Source organism: Thamnophis elegans, chromosome 3 (genome assembly GCF_009769535.1).
Source record: "Thamnophis elegans isolate rThaEle1 chromosome 3, rThaEle1.pri, whole genome shotgun sequence".
Classification (NCBI taxonomy): Eukaryota; Metazoa; Chordata; class Lepidosauria; order Squamata; family Colubridae; genus Thamnophis; species Thamnophis elegans.
In genome coordinates, this window is record NC_045543.1 from 89275859 (window position 1) to 89296586 (window position 20728).

At 36.1% G+C, this 20728-nt stretch overlaps 1 protein-coding gene across 1 annotated transcript in view; it reads right to left on the reverse strand.

Moving 5' to 3' along the window:
* Positions 1-20728, reverse strand: part of ROR2 (receptor tyrosine kinase like orphan receptor 2) — a 138037-nt gene that overhangs the window by 40625 nt on the left and 76684 nt on the right. The window contains exon 2 of the mRNA XM_032212531.1: positions 6711-6788. Coding sequence (XP_032068422.1) covers positions 6711-6788 — 78 coding nt within the window. The remainder of the gene's footprint in view (positions 1-6710; positions 6789-20728) is intronic.

Consider the following 20728-nt stretch of genomic DNA (forward strand, 5'->3'; position numbering starts at 1 on the left):
TTGATGCTGACTTGGAGGTTTTTGTTGAAATCCTGTTTAAGTTTTGGAGAAAGACTTATTTCACCCTAAACTTGTGACTGCTTTCATCAAACCTTAGAGTGATTTAGAAAGAAAGAGAGAAAGAAAGAGAAAGAGGGAAAGAAAGAAAGAGACAGAGAAAGAGAAAAAGAGAGAGAGAGAAAGAAGGAAGGAAGGAGGGAGGGAAGAGAGAAAGAAAGTGGGAGAGATGCATACAAGAAAGGAAGGAAGGAATGGAGGGAGAGTGAGAGAAAAAAAGAGAGACAAAGATAGAAAGAAAAAGAGAGAAAGAAAACTTATGACCACAATTAAGCCCAAAATTTTGGTTGCTAAGCAAGAGTGTCGTTAAGTGAGTTTCATCACATTTTCCAAGTTGGCCATGCCCATCCAGTCACATGACCGCCAAGCCACTCCCACCCAATCACATGACTGCCAAGCCACTTCCACAAAATAAGCCACACCTACAGAAGAGGTTCTAAAAATTTTTGAAACCCACCACTGCTCCAGACAGACAGAGGTAGGTTTCCTGCTTGATATAACTTTCTTAAAAAGTTTGGTTTATACTCTACTTTGTAGTTAATACAAAGTTTTGATTAAAGTCATAAGTATAAGAGTGATAAGAACCTTATAAAAAACTAGAAACCTGTGCACTGCTGGATCACCATTTCAGAGAAACTTCCTGATCGAAACAGAGAAACAGAATTACCAAAAATTGGTAGGAGTGGGAGTGATCTCTATCATCCTGTTGGCTTCCCCATCAAGTTTGCTTGTGGGAAGCTACCAAAGAGCATTATAAATTTTCCTCCCTCCTCCCCATCTCCCTATTTCTTTCAGTAAAGCAACAATTTCATGTTGAATTTTAACACTGTGGAGCATACCACAAATATAAATTTGGTAAATAAATAAATATACTTTTAGTCAAGTTTCTTCATTCACACCACTGTTATATGTTAAAAATATCAACTGACAAGAAGCAATGCTTCACTAGTGAACATACAAACTTGATTCTAGTTAAAAAGATGAGAAGTGAAACAATTTGATCATGTATGTTTATGAAATTAATTAAAAAGTGCTCTTAGATATTGCCACATATATAATATATCTGCACTACAAAGTGCAAAACTAAAAGCATATTGTATAAAAAAAACCCTCTTAGCCCCAGGAAGGAAATTATTCTGATTCTGCTCTGGCCCATCTGTAGTGGCTGTTGAACCATACTGAATCAGATTAACTACAATCATTAAATTGATCTCATATTTAACTCATCTCAAAGAAATTGATGCCCCAGGGGCTATCTTGATGTTTGTTCACTTCTGAAAAACAAAAAATAGGCAGAACATTGAATTACATTTATAAACTCAATGATACTTCTGAAATAAACTTATAGTAGGTAGAGACTTTCCTTGGACAGTTTGCTTGGGGTACTGGCTAAGACATAGGTGGTATTCAGCAGGTTCTGACCAGTTCTGGAGAACTGGTAGTGGAAAGTTTGAGTAGTTCGGAGAACCGGTAAATACCACCTCTGACTGGCCCCATCCCCATCTATTCTCTGCCTCCTGAGTCCCAGCTGATCGGGAGGAGATGAGGATTTTGCAGTAACCTTCCCCTGAAGTGGGGTGGGAATCAGTGGTGGGTTCCGGATCCCGGTGCAACTGGTACGGTGCAACGGGGCTGGACATCCACCACATGAATGCGTGCAGCACGCGCACATATGCGTGCAGCGCGCATATGCGTACTTACCGCTTGCAATGCTCCAGCTGCTCAGTGGAGCGGAGCACAGACACCGTACATTCTGTGCGCGTAAGCCCTGAACAGCTCAAATACAGGTAAGGATCACGGGTGTGGGGGCTCTCCAGAGCACCGTACCAGAACGGTACCTGGTGCTCCCAGCAGGCACCAGTATGCCCATACCAGGGTGTACCAGTCCTATCCCACCACTGGTGGGAATGGAGATTTTACACTATCCTTCCCCTGCCACACCCACAGAACTGGTACTAAAAAAAATTGAATCCCACCACTAGGCTAAGACCCCAGGCTAGAAATTGGGAGACTGTGAGTTTTAGGCATGAAGGCTGCTGAGTGATCTTGGGCCAGTCACTTTCTCTTAGCCCTTGGAAAAAGGCAAGGGCAATGCACTTCTGGAAATTTTACTATGTCTTCCAAGTATTAACTAAACCCAGTACTGTTTAGCTTTCTTCAGAATTTGTTAAGATCACTACAACGAGTTTCAATTATGGTTTTTAAAAAAAATAAAATGTATGTAAACCAAATAGCATAATAGACATACTAGCATATACTAAAAGCTCTCAGATCTAAATGCAAGCTTGTATTGACAATTTGATCAGATGAAATTTTTAGCGTATCATATTATCTAAAAAGCAACCCCTTAAATAGTTGAGATATAAATGTATTTACATTTTATCAGTATTTTGGATTATCTCAGGTATAATGCTAAACAAACCAATGTAACTTAATAATTACTGGCCATGCTATTTCAGAATTTATTATTTTGTACTATTATAACACAAAATATAGAAGAATTTTTGTAAAAAGTAATTCAGAATATGAATTAACAGACATAAGATAATTTTATGATTTAAATATATACAGAGGAAGAATACATTAAAGATACATTTAAAATCTGAACTGAAACAACACAAAATATTGTTAAATATAAGTTATATTTCTGTGGAATATTAACTTTTGGTCAGAAGTGAGCATCAAGTATAGTTATGTTACAACAGCTTTTAGTTTGACTAAGAACTTTGATTGGCTGAAATCCAAGAAGATATTCTAGAAGCATTCCAAAGCTTGGATATTAGACTCATTATTTATTTAAGGGCGGACAATCTCAATTTCCATTTCCTTACCTAAATGTATTTTGAAATCCGTTGAGCTTTCTCATGTAGCATGAGAAAGGGATGCCTTTTATTGGGGTATGTAGAACTAGTTAAACAGTTCTTTAAAAATAGCTTAAGTTTAATTCAATTCTTGAATTGGTTTCATAAATATTTTGACCAACAACATTCCTTTTCTTTACTAGTATGATAAATATCTGATTATTCTCTAATATATAGTATGTATAATCAATAATTAATTTATCTGTATAAACTTACTCAGGCTTTTTTTCTTCCTCTACAGCAGAATCGTGTCAATCTACTGACATATATATCAGTCTACTGCATATGCCTGAGTTAATGGGGTGCAGGAAATATTAATTTTAAAAGCTGTAACATGTGATTTAAAAGATGAATTGTATAGTGTAAGTTTCCCGATTTTGGTCTTTTCAAAATGAGTCAGGGTATTGATTCCAAACATTTCATCCAGAGTTCTAGAAATTGCAATTCTGACATAGTTGCAGAGGAAGGGGCAGCAAATTGAATGGTGCAGTACTTGCTGAAATTCCAAACATTCTCACGCTATCTTGACACTACTTATATTAAATACTGAAGAAAAAAGGGTGTGTCCCAATTACACAATGCCCATTAATTTTAAGCAAGTCTAAACAACTTGTAGCTTTCCATGCCAAATACAATATATCACCCAATTATGGTAGCCTCTCAGAGAGGCTCATATTTGCGCATAACTTCTGTGGAATTGCAAAAAATTATGACCATAACAGCATTACACAAATGATGCTTCATAACCAGCTTCCAACAGGCACAATCAGTGGTGAAGTCGGCAGTAAAACTGGAAGTTGTGGTCATATTACATCTCACTTAACAACTGCGGGTGATTCATTTAACAACCCCAGTGTGAATGATAAGTCCAGTGCAGTCCAGTGCAGTCCAGTGTCTAACAAATGCGCCACTTAGCGGGAGAGTTGCTAATCCCAACTGTGATCATTAACCAAGAACTATAGTTGCACATTTTAGTCTTTTCCTTCATAATTCACTTCTCTGCATGTGTCAGTCAATTCTGCTAGGCAAGAGCAAGCCACCTTCACTTATATCTATTTCATCATTCCCCTTTCTATCTGGGCAGGTATGCCAATGTATATATTCACAGTCAGACACAATGATTCTTCCACACTCAAAACTTAATTTCACAGTCTGCTGCATTCAGTTTCAGTTTCCTTCTTCTTTTGTTGTTGTTCTTGTTACAAATTTGACATATTGTTCTTGTATTTATAGTTTGTTTACCTATTTAATGAGTTACCTAAGAGAAAGCAGACTATAAAACTCATGAAGGGATATAAATTACGGCAGGTGCCCAAATGTGAATTTAATCTAACTCTCAGATTCCACACACGCATTGAATTAACAGTTATGCATTGGAAACAAACAAGTTGGACAACAAAATATTGTATTCCAAAACAAGAGATCTTTACCAGAATTTCTAAATAAATATTGAGCTGTATGAATAATAACCTCAAATTATGTGCTTCAAAATTTAGATACATTACACATTAGTATAAAGTGCTCAGATTCTTGGCAGGTTGATTTTAAACTGGGTCAGTGTATATTATGCTATGGGGGGGCAGGTTGGCTGGCATATAGCCAAGCATAATTTCCATAGAACAACATTCCAAGTTTTAGTATGTGCTCAAAATAGCTTTAAAGAGAAGGGCTAAGTTGAGTTCTGAGACGCTAGAACAATGCCAATACATGTCAGAGATAATGTAGGAACACAAAGTTCAAACATTTCAAATTCCAGATAATGGAAAATGAGTATGCAGATACTACTGTAGATGTATTATAGTATTATAACCTAAATTCACGACCCTACTTTGGAGTTATTTTATTCCTTCACGTAAAATAACCCAAACACTATAATGTTTAAGTATGATTTGCTGCCAAAACCATAAATATTCCCAGGATTTCAATATTGGCTGATTTGTACAGATTGTAAACATATAAAATATTTCTTGATTAGTGACATGGGAAAATCCCAGTGCCATATTTACACTGGAGTAACTGATCTGGATGATCAGTTGGTCAATGGTTTACAATACAATACAATAGCAGAGTTGGAAGGGACCTTGGAGGTCTTCTAGTCCAACCCCCTGCCTAGGCAGGAAACCCTATACCGTTTCAGACAAATGGTTATCCAACATCTTCTTAAAGACTTCCAGTGTTGGGGCATTCACAACTTCTAGAGGCAAGCTGTTCCACTGATTACCGTAATTGTTCTAACTGTCAAGAAATTTCTCCTCAGTTCTAAATTGCTTCTCTCCTTGATTAGTTTCCACCCATTTGTTGACTGAACAGAGTAAGAGATACTTTTCTTGAAAGACATAACACAATGTAACTGTAGTTTAATTGAAGCTGCTATTGTTCTGGAGACAGCCATCATAAATTATTAGTCAATTGACAATAACTGCGAGGAAGAGCAGCAAACCTTGATGGCCTTTTATTAAGAAAGATGCTACTTGCTATTTATGGGGCCTCAAATACTAGATTGGTTGAAACAAACTAAGTTAGAAACATCTTTAAAACTAAAAGGCATACTTCATAACAATGTTCAACCAAGCTATAAATAATGTTCTTCAGAGTCAACATTATCCTAATCAATGAGTTATCTTGGATGCAAAAAAACCACCCCTCAGTTTCCCGCCCCCCTTTCCAGGATTTGCTTCTTTCATTACTGGCAACAACCCTCCCCCACAATTCAAAAAAACTCAACTCTTGAAGTCCCCTGACATGTAGGGGGGGAGGATCTTGATTTACTTTCTACAACAGAGGTAACTGCTTCTCCTTTTTCACAAAAAAGATGGGAAATAGATAAGGAAAAATATTGCTTTAATTCTTCTCCAAAGAAGATAATGCATTTTAATTAACTATATTTTGGAAAACAAGGCCACAGGGGGAAAAAACCATTTAAGACTTGGTCTAGGATGGAGTTTGAGTATTCATATTCAATGACCAAAATAAGAAATATCTTGAAAGCTCTTATTGAAATAAAGAAATATAATGTATTTTTCGGAGTATAAGATGCACCAAGATTTTGAGGAGACAAATTTAAAAATAGCCTTTAGGAGGTTGTACACTGTTCCTGGGGGGGGGGGGGAATTGAGCAAAAACTGTTTTTCGCTCATTTCTGCCCTCCCCAGCCCCCAGGAGGACTCTGAAAGCCTCCTATAGGCTATTCACCGCCATTTTGGTGAAGGGGGAAGGGTTTCAGGAGGTAAAAAATTCTGTATTCAGTGTATAAGATGCACCCAGATTTTCAACCTCTTTTCTGAGGGAAAAAAGTTCGTCTTATGCTTCGAAAAATACGGTAGCTTTATTTGATATGCCATTCTTTTTTGAACACACAGCAATTTTCAGTTTCAGTGGTACCTCGATACTCATCACTAATTGGCATCGGGAGATGCAATAACTACCAAAAACAATGAGTACCAAACAATTTTCCCCATAAGGAATAATGTTGTGAGTGAAAAGGAACAACTTCTAGCTTGTGCATTGAGAACCAAATAAGTGATGATTATTGAGACAAAATTTGAATACCAGATTTGAATACCAAATCTGATGAGATTCAAAGCAGTTGAGTACTAAGGTACCACTGTATAATAAACTGATTGTGGCATCAAGTGTGGGCTGACTGTTAGCAACCACACAAATAGAACTTCTCAAGGTATATTATTTTTATAGATCATATAAGTAATAGTAATAATAGATAATAAAAATAAAACATTCAGATCTTGTAAATTCAACAACACAGTCATTAAAAAATGAAATTATTTCTAATACCTTTGTGTGTTGGAACGGGTCTAATATGTCCATCCATTTGGCCCAAAGTATCATCAGGATCTGGGATCTGTACTTCACCTGTATAAGACAATGAAAACAATATAAGCTACCGTACTTAATATAAAAATGAGTTTCGATCGCCAGTTGGGTTTTCTGGAAAATTTTGAATCCTGTGCTAATTATTATAAATTAAATTCAATTCAATTATCAAAATCCAATAATCTGTACTAGAATTTGGGCATCTTTTTATTAAAAAAAATATGTACACTATTTTATGAAGTTTGGACAGTACATTTAAAGCAACAAAAAGCTATTTTTGGGTGGGGGGGTGGAATACTGGGGCCAAAACAAAAGGCTATACAATAACATGCCACTGCAATGTACTTTTATAAATACAATTTTTAGATCAATTATAATTTAAACATCAAAACAGTGAAACTAAAACTTGCTGAAGTGGAAAATGCTGACCCTGATAAATTTTCCAACCCAGGTATATGAAGTCAAGTTTATCTTTTTTTTCTATAAACCACTTTTCTCCCCAGTATAACTTTGCATTTGTTCCCATTTACAGTTTATGGAGATTCTCAGTCATCCAGATCAAGGTTGTCCCAAAGATGCTTTTTCAGGAGGCAAGTTATATACATGTAATACAAATGGTTAACATTGATTAAAAAGTTTCAAAAGAGGGCTTCGGGGGGAGGAGCCTGCCGCCGTCGGGAGCTCAACAGGGCTCCTCTCAGGGTTCTGGTCTGTATATCTTATAAGATCTATAGATATCTCCCCTTTCTGGCAGAAAGGGGCAGGGAGAAGGTCAGTCGTTAGGATCTCTTTGTAATTCATAGCTTTTTTTTTGCTGTGAATGGAGAAGAGGTTCAACATTAGCTGAGCTTTTACTCCAGCCAGTTCTCTGCAGCTGCCTTTTTTGCAGCCCTAGGCAGATTGCCCCCCCCAGGACAAAGCTAAGCTATTTAAAAATCAATCCGGGCGGGGACCATTCCTGAGGAATCTCTTCTATTACTATCTAAAATACCAGCTTCAACTTTGCAAAAGGCTCCCTTTTCTAGCTGCGTCACAAGATGGCGATCTTATAGCTTTTGTGTTCGATGTGACGTACTTAGTCAGCCCTACTCTCCTGAAGGCTTCTCCGTATTAACTGTTAAAAGATTAACTGAGGGGAGCAGAGACTTTGATTCTTGGCTAGCCTGATTGCTTGTCTTTTATTTTTATTCTGGAATGGCTCCCAAATCTAAGCAGAAGCGCTTCCTTAATAACATATCTCAAAAAACTGCTATGAAGCCGCTACCCTTGCCTCCTACGTCCTCCACTGGAGATTTGTTAACACAAGAATTTCTTCTCAAAACGCTTAATAATTTCAGACAGGAAATTAATCAACTGATATCGGATTTATATGATCAATTTGATGCTAAAATTGCTCAAGCAAAGGAGGATATGATCGGAGTAATGACAGTCATGACAGATTATATTGCTGAAACGGAGGATAAATTGGAACTTTTGGAAGAAACTAACTTTAATTTGACATCCAAAATTCAAACGTTACAACAGGAAATTGAAAATGCTCAAAAACAACTTGTCATGATAAATTATAATAAGACTGCCTTCGCAATAAGAGTTAGAGGACTGCGTGAAAACGAACAGGAGAATTTGAAACAGATCTTCTTTGAGGCTCTTAGCCACTCGGTGGGAAGTCCGGGACTTAACTTTGATTGGCAGATTCAAAAAATTTACCGCCAGAATTCGTGGGTAGCAAAACAGCGACAGCTTCCGAGGGACATAATTATATACTTTACCACAAGGGAATCCAGAAATGTGATAATACAGAAGCTTTACAACAAGAGGTTGAGAATTGATGGACAGGACTTGATTGTTTTTAAAGAGATACCATCTCAAATATTAAGAGCAAGGAGAGATTACATTTTCTTAACTGAAGAACTCAGAAATTCTCAGATTCCATACAAATGGGAAGTCCCAGCTGGCATTACAGTTACATTTGGCAATCAAAAACACCGCATTAATTCTGTCTGTGAAGCCCGAGAATTTTATTACAAGACCCTGAAGGCGGGACTTCCTGATTCATCCGGACCTGGAGAGAGACAAGGAGAAGGAGAAGACAAGCAGCGAGACACGTGGCTACAAGGTGGAGGGTGTTGCTTTCCCCTTCCGGAAGGGCAGAAGAGTAAAGAATAAAGACTTAGCGATGTTCTTAAAACTTTATGATTTCTGCCTGGGATAAAATGGAAAAGTTGTATATCGATGATGAGACATGGAGACTGAAAGAAGCGTTGCTGATTGTGGACACATATTGTATATAAGATTTGTTTGAACTCTAACTCAAATTGCGCATGAATTATTTTCCTAGGCGAGGAGAGCGGAGATCGCGATCTTTTTGAGTTGTGGTCTGGGACGAACGGAGTTGGGAGGCGCGTGGGAGAGGGAAGGGTAGCGAAAGCTTAACTAGACTACTTGGGGCTAGAATGCAAGCTGATGTTTGTATCAGTTGCTATTTCAATATAAGGTTAAGAAAGATTAGTCAGAGAGTCTCCAGGAAGGTGGAGTAAATATGTGAGGAGCAATGGACGCGGATAAAATATATATGTGGATATGGATAAAGGCAGGGTGGAAGGTAAAAAAATTTACATGTGGATGTGGGTAAGGATAGAATGGGAGGTGTTGGAAATGAAAAATGAAAGAAGTACTTGAGTTTAATGGTTTTATAGAAAGGTTTGGATATTCGGATAAAAAAGAGATAAATTAAAGGTCTGAATAGATAGATAAAGCAATGAGACTTTTAGTTGGGGAATCCTAATTGATTAACTTACCTGGCTCTAACACAGTTTGAAACCCTGCAAGTAGTAAAATAACCGAAATTTGGAATGAGCTACATTGTTTAAGATTTACAGATGATGGGAAGCTGTGTTAATGTAGTGGGTTTATTGATCTTTCTTGTTTTTCTTTTTTTTTTTTTTTCTTTTTCTGTGTGTGTTTTTTTTCTTTTCTATTTTTTACTATTCCCTTTTTTTTGTTTTTCTTTTATTTTTTTAACTTTAAAGTTAGCTGGCTTTATTATACTCAAGTGCTTGTTAAAGAACTATGCCGGGTATGGGACCTGGGAAGCCGTAAGGGGGTTAGGGAGGGGGATTATAGGGGGGAGGGGGGAGGGTGGAATTACAGTTCCAATTCTTAGAACAATAAGAATTCACTTGTATACTGCGGCTCGTTTTTCTTTTTTTTCTTTTTCTCTTTTATTTTCTAAAAAATAAACTGAATAGATTAATTGTAGGGATACACCAAAGTGAGGAGAAGAGGGAAAGAAGAGGGAGAAGTAAAGAGGGAGCGAGAGGGGAATGTAAGGAGGGTGAGATGGAGGGAGGGGGAGATGTCTGAGGGGGAAGGGAAGTAGAAGAGGGGAATGCTGGAGGGGAGAAATGAAAGTTGGAGGGGGAGAAGAAAGGGTGTATGGGGGATTGAAGTGTCATGTTGGGTTTTTTTTTTATGGTGGATTTTTTCCTTTTTTTGTTTTTTGTTACGCACAGTATATAAGTGATTGTATAAAATGAAAATGAAAATGAAATAAATAAAATGTTTAAAAAAAAAAGTTTCAAAAGAGGATATGATTAGAAAATTAGAACTCATTAGCTCCATCAGTTGTAACTCGTGAATTCCTTCAACCAATGTGTGCTCTCTACTGTACAAGTCCCAATGGACATTAACACAGAGACATCTTGGAAAGATTTTGCACTATACTCAGAGGTGGTGGGGGAGAAACATTTTTGATTCACTGCTTCTAAGATGTTTTTATAAAATTATTTTGGATCAGAACTTCCTTCTATATGTCAGCAGCAATATCTCAAAATGTTATTTGGCTTTTACTTTTTACATTAAAAAGATTCCAAAAACATATTATTGATGAAACCAAACCAGGTACATATTAATTGGAGGTTTGATAATACTTTTAACCATATCTTTAAAAGAAAAAGCGAAAAGATCGAATTTCCATTCTCAAGTGAGCACTAAATTATGCCCCAAGAGTTCAGTGCAGTGTAGATTGAGAACATGTAAGAAACTGGCCAATGGTCTTTAGTTGTGCCAAATTCATTGCCTGGGATGCAAGATGTATTTAAGGTATGATGTGAAACTGATGAAGTTTAATATCTCAAAGCTTTAAATCATCTGGCTGGATCAAAATACTTAAATGTAACTTTCAGTTAGTAAATTAAAATAGAGTAATAAATGGCTTCGCTGATAGAGGTAAAAATACAACTTCTTGCTGGTATTTTAGCTTGCCATCTAAGACAATTTCTTGATTTAGATGGAAATAAAAATCCTAAAGTCAAATAAACAATAGAGGAATACACAAAAGAGCCATTTTTGTGTGTGTTTGTGAGTCTTTCTCCCTGTCTCATTCCACTCCCTCAAATCAAAACAGAAAGAGACAAAATCTTCAAGATTTTTATTTTAATATTGTTTAAAGTCTTTGTCCAATTCTTGAGTTCAGTATATTTATTTCTGTTAAAAAACAGCTGCATGCATACTGTATGTTACTTATAAGCAGATAATTATATGCCATAAATACAATACAATACAATAGCAGAGTTGGAAGGGACCTTGGAGGTCTTCTAGTCCAACCCCCTGTCTAGGCAGGAAACCCTATACTGTTCCAGACAAATGGCTATCCAACATCTTCTTAAAGACTTCCAGTGTTGGGGCATTCACAACTTCTGAAGGCAAGCTGTTCCACTGATTAATTGTTCTAACTGTCAGGAAATTTCTCTACCCTCAGGTTCTACCCTCAGGTTCCTCGGAGAATAGTTTGACTCTCTCTTCTTTGTGGCAACCCCTGAGATATTGGAACACTGCTATCATGTCTCCCCTAATCCTTCTTTTCATTAAACTAGACATACTCAGTTCCGGCAACCATTCTTCGTGTGTTTTAGTCTCCAGTCCCCTAATCATCTTTGTTGCTCTTCTCTGCACACTTTCTAGAGTCTCCACATCTTTTCTACATTGTGACGACCAAAACTGAATGCAGTATTCCAAGTGTGGCCTTACCAAGGCATTATAAAGTAATATTAACACTTCACGTGATCTTGATTCTATCCCTCTGTTTATGTAGCCTAGAAATGTGTTGGCTTTTTTGGCAGCTGCTGACACTGCTGGCTCATATTTTCATGGTTGTCCACTAGGACTCCAAGATCCCTCTCACAGTTACTACTATTGAGCAAGGTACCACCTATACTATACCTGTGCATTTCATTTTTTTGCCTAAATATAGCACCTTACTCTTTTCATCATTGAATTTCCTTTTATTAGATAGTGCCCAATATTCAAGTTTGTCAAGATCCTTCTGTATCTTAAGTCTGTCTTCTGGAGTGTTGGCTATTCCTGCCAGCTTGGTGTCATCTCCAAATTTGATGAGTTCCCCATTTATTTCCTCATCCAAATCATTAATGAAGATGTTGAAGAATATTGGGCCTAAAACAGAGCCGTGGGGTACTCCACTGCATACTTCTCTCCATGTAAATGCAGTTCCATTGAGGACTACACGTTGAATGCGGTTGGTCAGCCAGTTACGAATCCATCTGGTGGTGATGCTGTCCAACCCACATTCTTCTACTTTATCTAGTAGTAGGTTATGGTCTACTTTATCAAATACCTTACTGAAGTCTGAGTAAACTATATCGACGGCATTCCTCTGGTCCACTAATTTTGTCACTTTGTCAAAGAATGCAATAAGATTAGTCTGGCATGATCTGTTTTTGACAAACCCATTTTTGCTTTTGGCTATTACTTTGTTTACTTCTAAGTGTTCGCTAATTCGTTGCTTGATTATCTTTTCTAAAATCTTTCCTGGTACTGAGGTCAGACCGATTGGTCTATAGTTTCCTGGATCTATTTTTTTTTTTTTTACTTTTTTGAAGATGGGAACCACATCAGCTCTTTTCCAGTCCTCTGGCAGTTCCCCAGTGCTCCAGGATCTCTGAAAGATATAGTTCAGTGGTTCTGAGATCTCATCAGCCAGTTCCTTCAGAACCCTGGGGTTAATCCGTCCAGTCCTGGTGATTTGAACTTGTCTAGGGTAGACAGGTGCTCACTTACCATTTTCTTCCCTATTCAACTTGTGTTCCTAATCTGATTTTTGTGGTGCTGTTTTTGATAGGTTGGACTGTTTTATCCCTTTGTGTAAAGACAGATACAAAAAATGTGTTAACTAGTTCTGCTTTCTCCCTGTTGCTTGTCACCTTCTTGCCACTTTCTCCCAGCAATTGACCAATTGTTTCCTTAACCTTTTTCTTGTTTTTAACATGTTGGAAGCAGCTTTTTTTATTTTTTTACTTTTGTGGCAAGCTTTTCTTCATTGTGAGCTTTACTTCATCTTTATAGGCTCGGGCTATTTACTGATATTCTGCCTTAGTTATGTCCCCCCGTTTCCACTTTTAATACTTAACTTTTTTGTATTTCAATTTGTCAGAGTTCTTTATGCATATATACATAAAAACTACATATATAATATTCATAATATTTATGAATAAACAATGTTAAATTTGAAATATCTTTGCTTTGTGTAAATTATAGATTCAATAAAATTATATTTTTGAAGTAAAATTTCCATGTAAATTTAGTTTTGATTCAATTAATCACAAATCAAGGTTTATCTATGCAAAATCAACAATAAGTATAATAGCCTTATTCAAGAAAGAAGCATTTCCTTTTATATAAGCAGTGCAAGATATGAAAGTTCTTTAAAGTGCTTTAAATATGATTGATGTTGGTATTCTATTGCCTTATATTCTGAGTGACCAGTACTCATTTCATAAGGTTTCTGTGCCTCTTTTTTGTCATCTATTGGTTATTAAGATTCCTGCAATCCGGATACAGTATCCCTATTCCAACTATAATTTTAATTTGTAATTTCATTTACAACATCTATTTTAATTGGTACATATAGAAAGCACAAGAAAAAATATGTACAACTCTAGTTATTACATACAGAAACCGATGTTTTTCTAAGAATCAATATAACAAGAAATAATGGCAACATAACCATGGAATTGTGCAGATCGCTTATTAGTCAAAATACTGCCTGCAAAAGTGTTTTACTCATAAAAGAAACAATAGGTGCCAAAACAATTTGAATATTCTTATTCGTAAGGAGGAAAGAATATATAAATTAACTCTACTAGAAGGGAAAACTAAAAGCACAGTAGACTTTTCTGACTTCTAGTTGTGTCCATTTCAACTTCAGAGCTCCCCAAAAAGCATACCCCTGCCAAGAATATAGAAGCTGGAGACCACCAAGGCTGGGAAAAGCTAGATTAAAGACATGGAAAAATTAATCAGAATCACAGAATAAGAAGGGCATGGAAAATTAAGTTTTGTGATGCAGCTGCCAATTTTGACATATTGAATTTATAAAATTCAGAAGTGTACGCTCCAAAATATTAAAATTCATCTCAAATTAAAGTTTAAAATATGTAATTATTTCTTATCAGAACATACTAACTTCAGGACATTGCAAGATCATGTCCTAATGAAGCATTATTCTCATTACACCTGCAGCAATGCAATGATTTAGTCATTGTTCTTTCATACAAACAAATTAGAGCATAATGAGATGCAAAGAACAGTACGTGTAATATAAAAGCTACACTATTAATAACTGAAATTTAGCCATAAATAATTATAAATAACACAAACTGTCTAGCATACTTGTTAGACTAATGCCAAATACTTAAATACTGTATAAAGTGACTTGAATGCTAGCCTGCAAGAACTGAACTGAAAGAATTGAACACAGGGTCAAGTCAATAAATCTTTGAAAATCGGTACAAAAAAAGATTCCTCAAACCAAAAGGGTCGATACATTAACCCATCAAAGTATTCCAAACACAATTGACTGATAATTTCTTTTTCAGACTTTTATCTGAAAGATAGCACTGTGGGATAAGACCATTCTCTCCCTTCATTGGCTGATTTATACAATGGTCATAAAGTCTATACATAGACAGGTATGCAAAGTGAACTCTTGACCTAGGCAACTGAAAAGAGCGTATAGCTAAATTCTACAGGGCTGTAACACTTTAGCACTACACTCTTCAGTTAGTTTAAACAAAACATATGTTACTTGTTTAAATGGATCTTTTCACTTATGCAGAAGCTAAAGTGGCTATGTAGGCCAATATGCTTCCCTCTACTTTGTTGTGTGAAAACAAGAGTTGAGTATATCATGCAAAAGCACACTGAATGCAGTGGAGCTGCAGTAAATGAATGTTTAAAAATAAACCCCCCCAAAATGATGGCAAGAATGAAAATGCTGAATTAATGCAAATTGAATAAATGTCCATGATCAACACAATAGTACATAGTCTGGTCATGCAAAAGAAATGAATGTAGACTGAATTTCAAAAGAAATATTGAAGGAAGGAGGAACAAATCAAGACCGAGAAATATAATTGGTGCATGGACTAAATAACATCAAAAAGAGAAAGGTGAAAATTTTAAAGAACTAAAGGCAATGCAGGAAATGGTGTGTAGATGTGGAAGAAGCAAAGATGATTTACAAGAGTAGAAAGATTGGGGGGGGGGGTTAGTGGAATGGTGTAGACCAGGGCTGTCAAACTCCCAGACCACAGGTTGGATGTGTCACATGTTAGCCATTGGCACACCCAGTTTAGCGAAGGGGGAAAAAGTCCTGATATATCACATGACACCGCTGTAACGATGTGAGTTTTATACGTTTATCTTATCTCATGTCTTTGATTTATTTCTCTTATTCATTTGCATTCCTTTTCTGTGTTTTATATCAGCAGCCCCCAACGTTTCTGGCATCAGGAACCAGATTCGGAAGAAGAGTTGTCTTCCACAGATGAGGGGAGGGGGGTGGTTTCATATACAACCTAGATCCTGTGCATGTGCAGATGAAGCTTCACTCGCCCTCTACTTGTACAGCCTAATTTCTAACAGGCCACAGACTGATGCACAGCCCTGGGGTAGGGGAACCCTGCTTTACATAATGTTAATCTTGAAAGTAACAGTGTTATGTGTTATATGTATTATAAATGTTATATGTCTGAAAATCAGACTGGTTGAGGTGAACTGATTCACATATGGGAAACAAAGTAACTTATGCAGGAATTTTGAATCTGGAAAATGGAAATGTGTAGCAAATGAACCATATTTATTCATATTTCAGGTTTCTGAGGGCATAGCTGACTATTAGGACTCCAAAAAATAGTCCTGAAAAAAGGCCTTGAGAAAAGAGAATATGACAGACAAAGATTTTAAAGTGACCTGTAAATTGCATAATTCCAGGCTATATGGAAGTCTTCAAAAGGAAAGTTTGGTATGCTATCTTTAAACTGCTGGAAGAATACGAGATCTAATAAATATAAAAGAAATATCTAAGGCCACCCTGTAACTAAAAGGATATTACATCTGCTAAAGATGTAACAGGGGTTTTAGATGTATTTTATGAGACTCAATGTGCACAGAACTGAACATCATGATGTAAATTACAACACAAACCAAGCCACAACTGCAACCCTGATGTTCAAAATGCCGAGTCAATGAGCTTCTCTGGAAGCCTTGGCAGAGCTTTTCCCATTCTATTGAGCCTCTGTGTGCCTCTACAGAAGATACTGACCGAGACTGCTAGTAAATTGAAGATTCAAGAGATTTCCGGAGTGGTTTGCAAAGGCCAAATATTCTGACCTCTTCTGATCAAGCCTTGATAACATAAACTGAAGAAATTTGGTTATTCCTACTGTTTTGATCCCCCTTGGAAAGATGTTTGGATTTGGAAGAAGATGGTTAACAACTTCAACAACAACAACAACAACAACAACAACAACTAGATTTCTCCAAAACAGTCTTCCCTAACTGGAAAATAGCAGATGTCTATATTATTTCTTACTGTCTTGTGGTTTACAAAAAAAAAAGCTTTCTTTTTTTTTCATTTTAATTATTTATATAATAATTTATTACTTAAAAAATAAAGGGAAAGGGGAATTTTATTATTTTTCCACAGAATAATCTCAGTACTTTAAACAGAAATGGTAATCTGGTTAACAGGTACAACATTCTGAGTCATTTCCAGGACAAGATTCTTGTAGTTTACTTTCCAAGTATTAAATATACTGTCTAGATAACAATTACACACATCTATTTGTAGACTCCACATCTGTTGTTAATCTTTTGTTTAGGAAAAAGATAGCTTTAAAAAAATGAAAGCTAATGAATGAGGATCAGCATTAAGTTCCACGGTGAAACACATACTTTCTTGCCAACAGATGGTAAATGTCAATAAAACATTATAACAAATAAAAATACTTCCTGAAAATGAGGAGACATTCCAAAAACTATTTCACAGCTCGAGCTGTAAATATCACTGCTTAAATACACTCAAGAACAGTACTGAAAACACCTGCAGTTAAAAGTGCTCCCAGAAACATAATCATTATCCATGACATTACTGTGTGATTGATTATTTCACTGCTTCTGGCTGTGAAAGCAACACAACAGGAACACACATAAATCCAATCTCTCTCTCAAAAAAACCCCCCTGAAAATAATCTTATTTATGGGCATGGCACTGCATAAATCAGGCAAGCAAATGGTTTTTTAAAGGATTCCTGTCTATTTCTAAGAGAATAGATATTAATAAATTTAAGTAATTTTATGATTCCCATGTCACATGTCCACGGTTATAAAGAAAGTTAATAGAAAGAAGCAAACAAAACATTATTCCATGAAAGAAAAATTTCCATCTATTCAACTTTTCAAAATACCTTAAAATGAACAACATGTTGAAATATATATTCACAGAGAACAGTTTTTATAAGATGGCATTAATTAGCAATGCTTAACCAAGCATATACATGGCAAGGTAATATTACTGATATCACAAAGCCTTTAACTTTTAATAAATTGCAGCTGATTTCTATGATAACAGGAATCAGCAAAATAAATGAAAGCAATCTGTCTAAAATGTTAATATACTGAAAGCAGAGAAGAATAATTTATATCAAATTAATACAATACATTTTGATTAGAACTAAAACATAGGGAAAGCTGAATTGTAAAAACACTGTTGAATTGTATCCTTTTCTACAGTGTTGATAAAAAATATTTCATCATTAAAATTGCAGATTTCAGAAAACAAAACGCAGAATTGATTTTAGCTTACAGATCCAGTTTGTGTTTTCTTTCCTGAGCCTCTGTATACTTTCACTTCTTCTACAGAGTTAATACCAATATAATCTTTATTTTATCCATATGGCATTTATCTATTTCTAACTTATGTCCATCCTGCCTTTCCATGACAATATTCAAAGCAATGTTAAAAGGGAGAAAAGGAGAACGGGAGGTTAAATAATCAAATAGAAATTAATTTAAAAATTCTTATAAAAGTAGCAAGAGCCTTTATTTGGTATTTTAAAATCAATATCAAAAAGAAAAAGCACTTAGATTATCTCCCACAAATTATAAAACTAGCTATTACTGTCTTCTATAATTTGCTCCAGACATGAAAATTTCAGCTCACAGAATTCTCGGCAATTCTATGTGGTACAGTCATACCTCAGCACTCGACTGCTTCAAAACTCATCGAATTCGGTATTCGATGTGTTTTGAAGCAGAAATCTTGTATTGGCATTTGTCTGTTTCCCAGTAGTCAGCGCGCAAGGAGGCTGATACTAGCTGCCTCATGACCCACTATTTCTTCCAGCCGAAATAGCAGGTCACATGGTAAGTCAGTACTTTTAGTATTTGTTGCCTCTTCCAGAATGAATTACCAACAAGTACACTGTAATTCTGAGACTGAAATCCCTATGTCTGAAAGACTCCACTTTAAGAAAGGCTGACTTATGGAGGACAGCTGAACGTTCAAGTACAGTATTATGATCTGCATAAAGATGATTATAAGAGAAGAGCCTCGGTACTGAAGCATGTATGTATGTATGGAATGAGAGAAAGCACTTATGTCTGCCTTGAATTATTTTGTCTTTTTTTAAGAAAAAAACTCAACAGATAACAACCTTGACAAGGTTCAGAAACCAGGTAGGGGTAGCATTTAGAAGACCTGCAGGAATTACCAAGGCAGTAGGTTAGACTGGGGAGATGAAACAGTATTTCAGAAGGAAGAAAACTAGATAGACATGTCCTTGAAGTCCCCAAGAAAGAGAACAGAGGTAACGATGGTAGGTTCACTGTAACATAAGCTCTAACTCTTCTTGTACATGTGTAGTGACAGTGTATAAACATGGAAAGGGGCATAACTTGCGTTATGTCATCAAGATGCCATTAAACCATCTTTCCAAGCCAAAAAAAAAGATGCTACTTTTGACAAAAACTTCAGTACTGATACTTTTAGATGGACTGTAGTGCAGTGATAAAACATATATGCTACATGCAGACATTCCCACTTTAAATTCCCAGCATTTATAAGCGTCCTATAGAAAACTCTGGAAATTGTGGGTTCTCCATATTTTTATGAGGAGCCTGGAAAGCAATCTTTTGTGGACAATTTAATTGGCTTCCTGCAAACTCTAGATTAAATAACTCTAATTAGATGATCTTAGTGGAATCTTTCATCTCTACAATCAATGTTGTGTACTTTAGTGTTTGGAATTCCAACTTTCAAGTTTATCACGATGCTAGAACTTCTGAGAATGTATGTAGAGCTTGCTGTCAGAAGTTACAATGTATGTAGAGCTTGCTGTCAGAAATGGCTTTAATAGACCACAGGTGTCACTCTGTGAAAGACTGATTTGCAAGCTTCCACTTCCATGTTTGAAAAAGAGAGTGACTTTTGGGGTCTATAGGGAGAGAAACAGATTTAGATGGAATCACAGTAAGTCTTTCTATATAGAAGCCAGCTATTTTCAGTAAAAGACCATATTTGCATCCGGAGGAGGTTGCATTCCTGTGCTAATCTCAGGTCTGCAGTATTGGGGGGGGGGTGTCTTTTTGGACTCACAACTCCCACTAGAACAGCAGATGAAGGACACAGACAGGAAAGTTTTTGCAAAATTCCATTTAGTGTGTCAAATGCAGGTACTCCTGGACTTGGATGTTCTAATGGTTTCTTGTGTCCTTCCTCAGGAAAACAGCTATGGTCATAAGTACAAGTATCAGTTGGAAGTCCATTTCTTTAGTCACACTGTAATGTTGAACACACATTGCACAACTGGAAGTAACTGAAGAACTACTTGTACTTAGGGAAATACTGTACATTGCTTAGAGTTGATTTGAATGAGCAGTATAGAAATCCAAGAAACCAAGCAAGAATTCATACATATTTTTGTGGCCTGGATCTGATAAGCCTCCACTTATAGTAGCCAAGAAGAAGTTTTTTTTAAGCGCTTTCATAATGTAATAATTGTATTACATTAAAAAAAAACAGAAAAAGAAAAAAGCCTAATGCTATCTTGAAATCAGAGATTGCATTTAATGGCTATTTTTCTCTGGTTATTTCTCTAATAGACTTCAAAAAGTTTTCTTCTTCACTTCATAATTTATTCCAAGAAAGTATTTAGGATTGATTTGTTAGTAGGATTGTAAACAAATGATACCAAATGATACATCACAGTAAGACAACAAAGAATGAACATTTTTAGGGAAACCCAAAAGTTTACAGAAAACTACTTGCACAAAATATACCCATTTTTTTAAAAAGGCAAAAAGTATTATTAAAAAGTTAATACTGAAAAGAAAAGAAATATGATAGACTGAGGTTTGGCACTGAATCCTCTGCTACTAAATAGTTGGCTGTAATTCTGTAATTCGGTACTCCTACTAGGCTCCAAGAACTGCTCACTTGAAGTGAAATGGACTAATTTAGAATTCTAAGAATTCAGAACTCTAAGAGCCTCTCACTCGAAGGGAAATGGATTAATTTCAATATAAGGCAAAGGCATCCACTTATTAATAGAACTTGCCTAATTTGTAACATAAAAATACATACACACATTCTCTTGACCAGGTTCAGGAGTTCCCAACTTTAC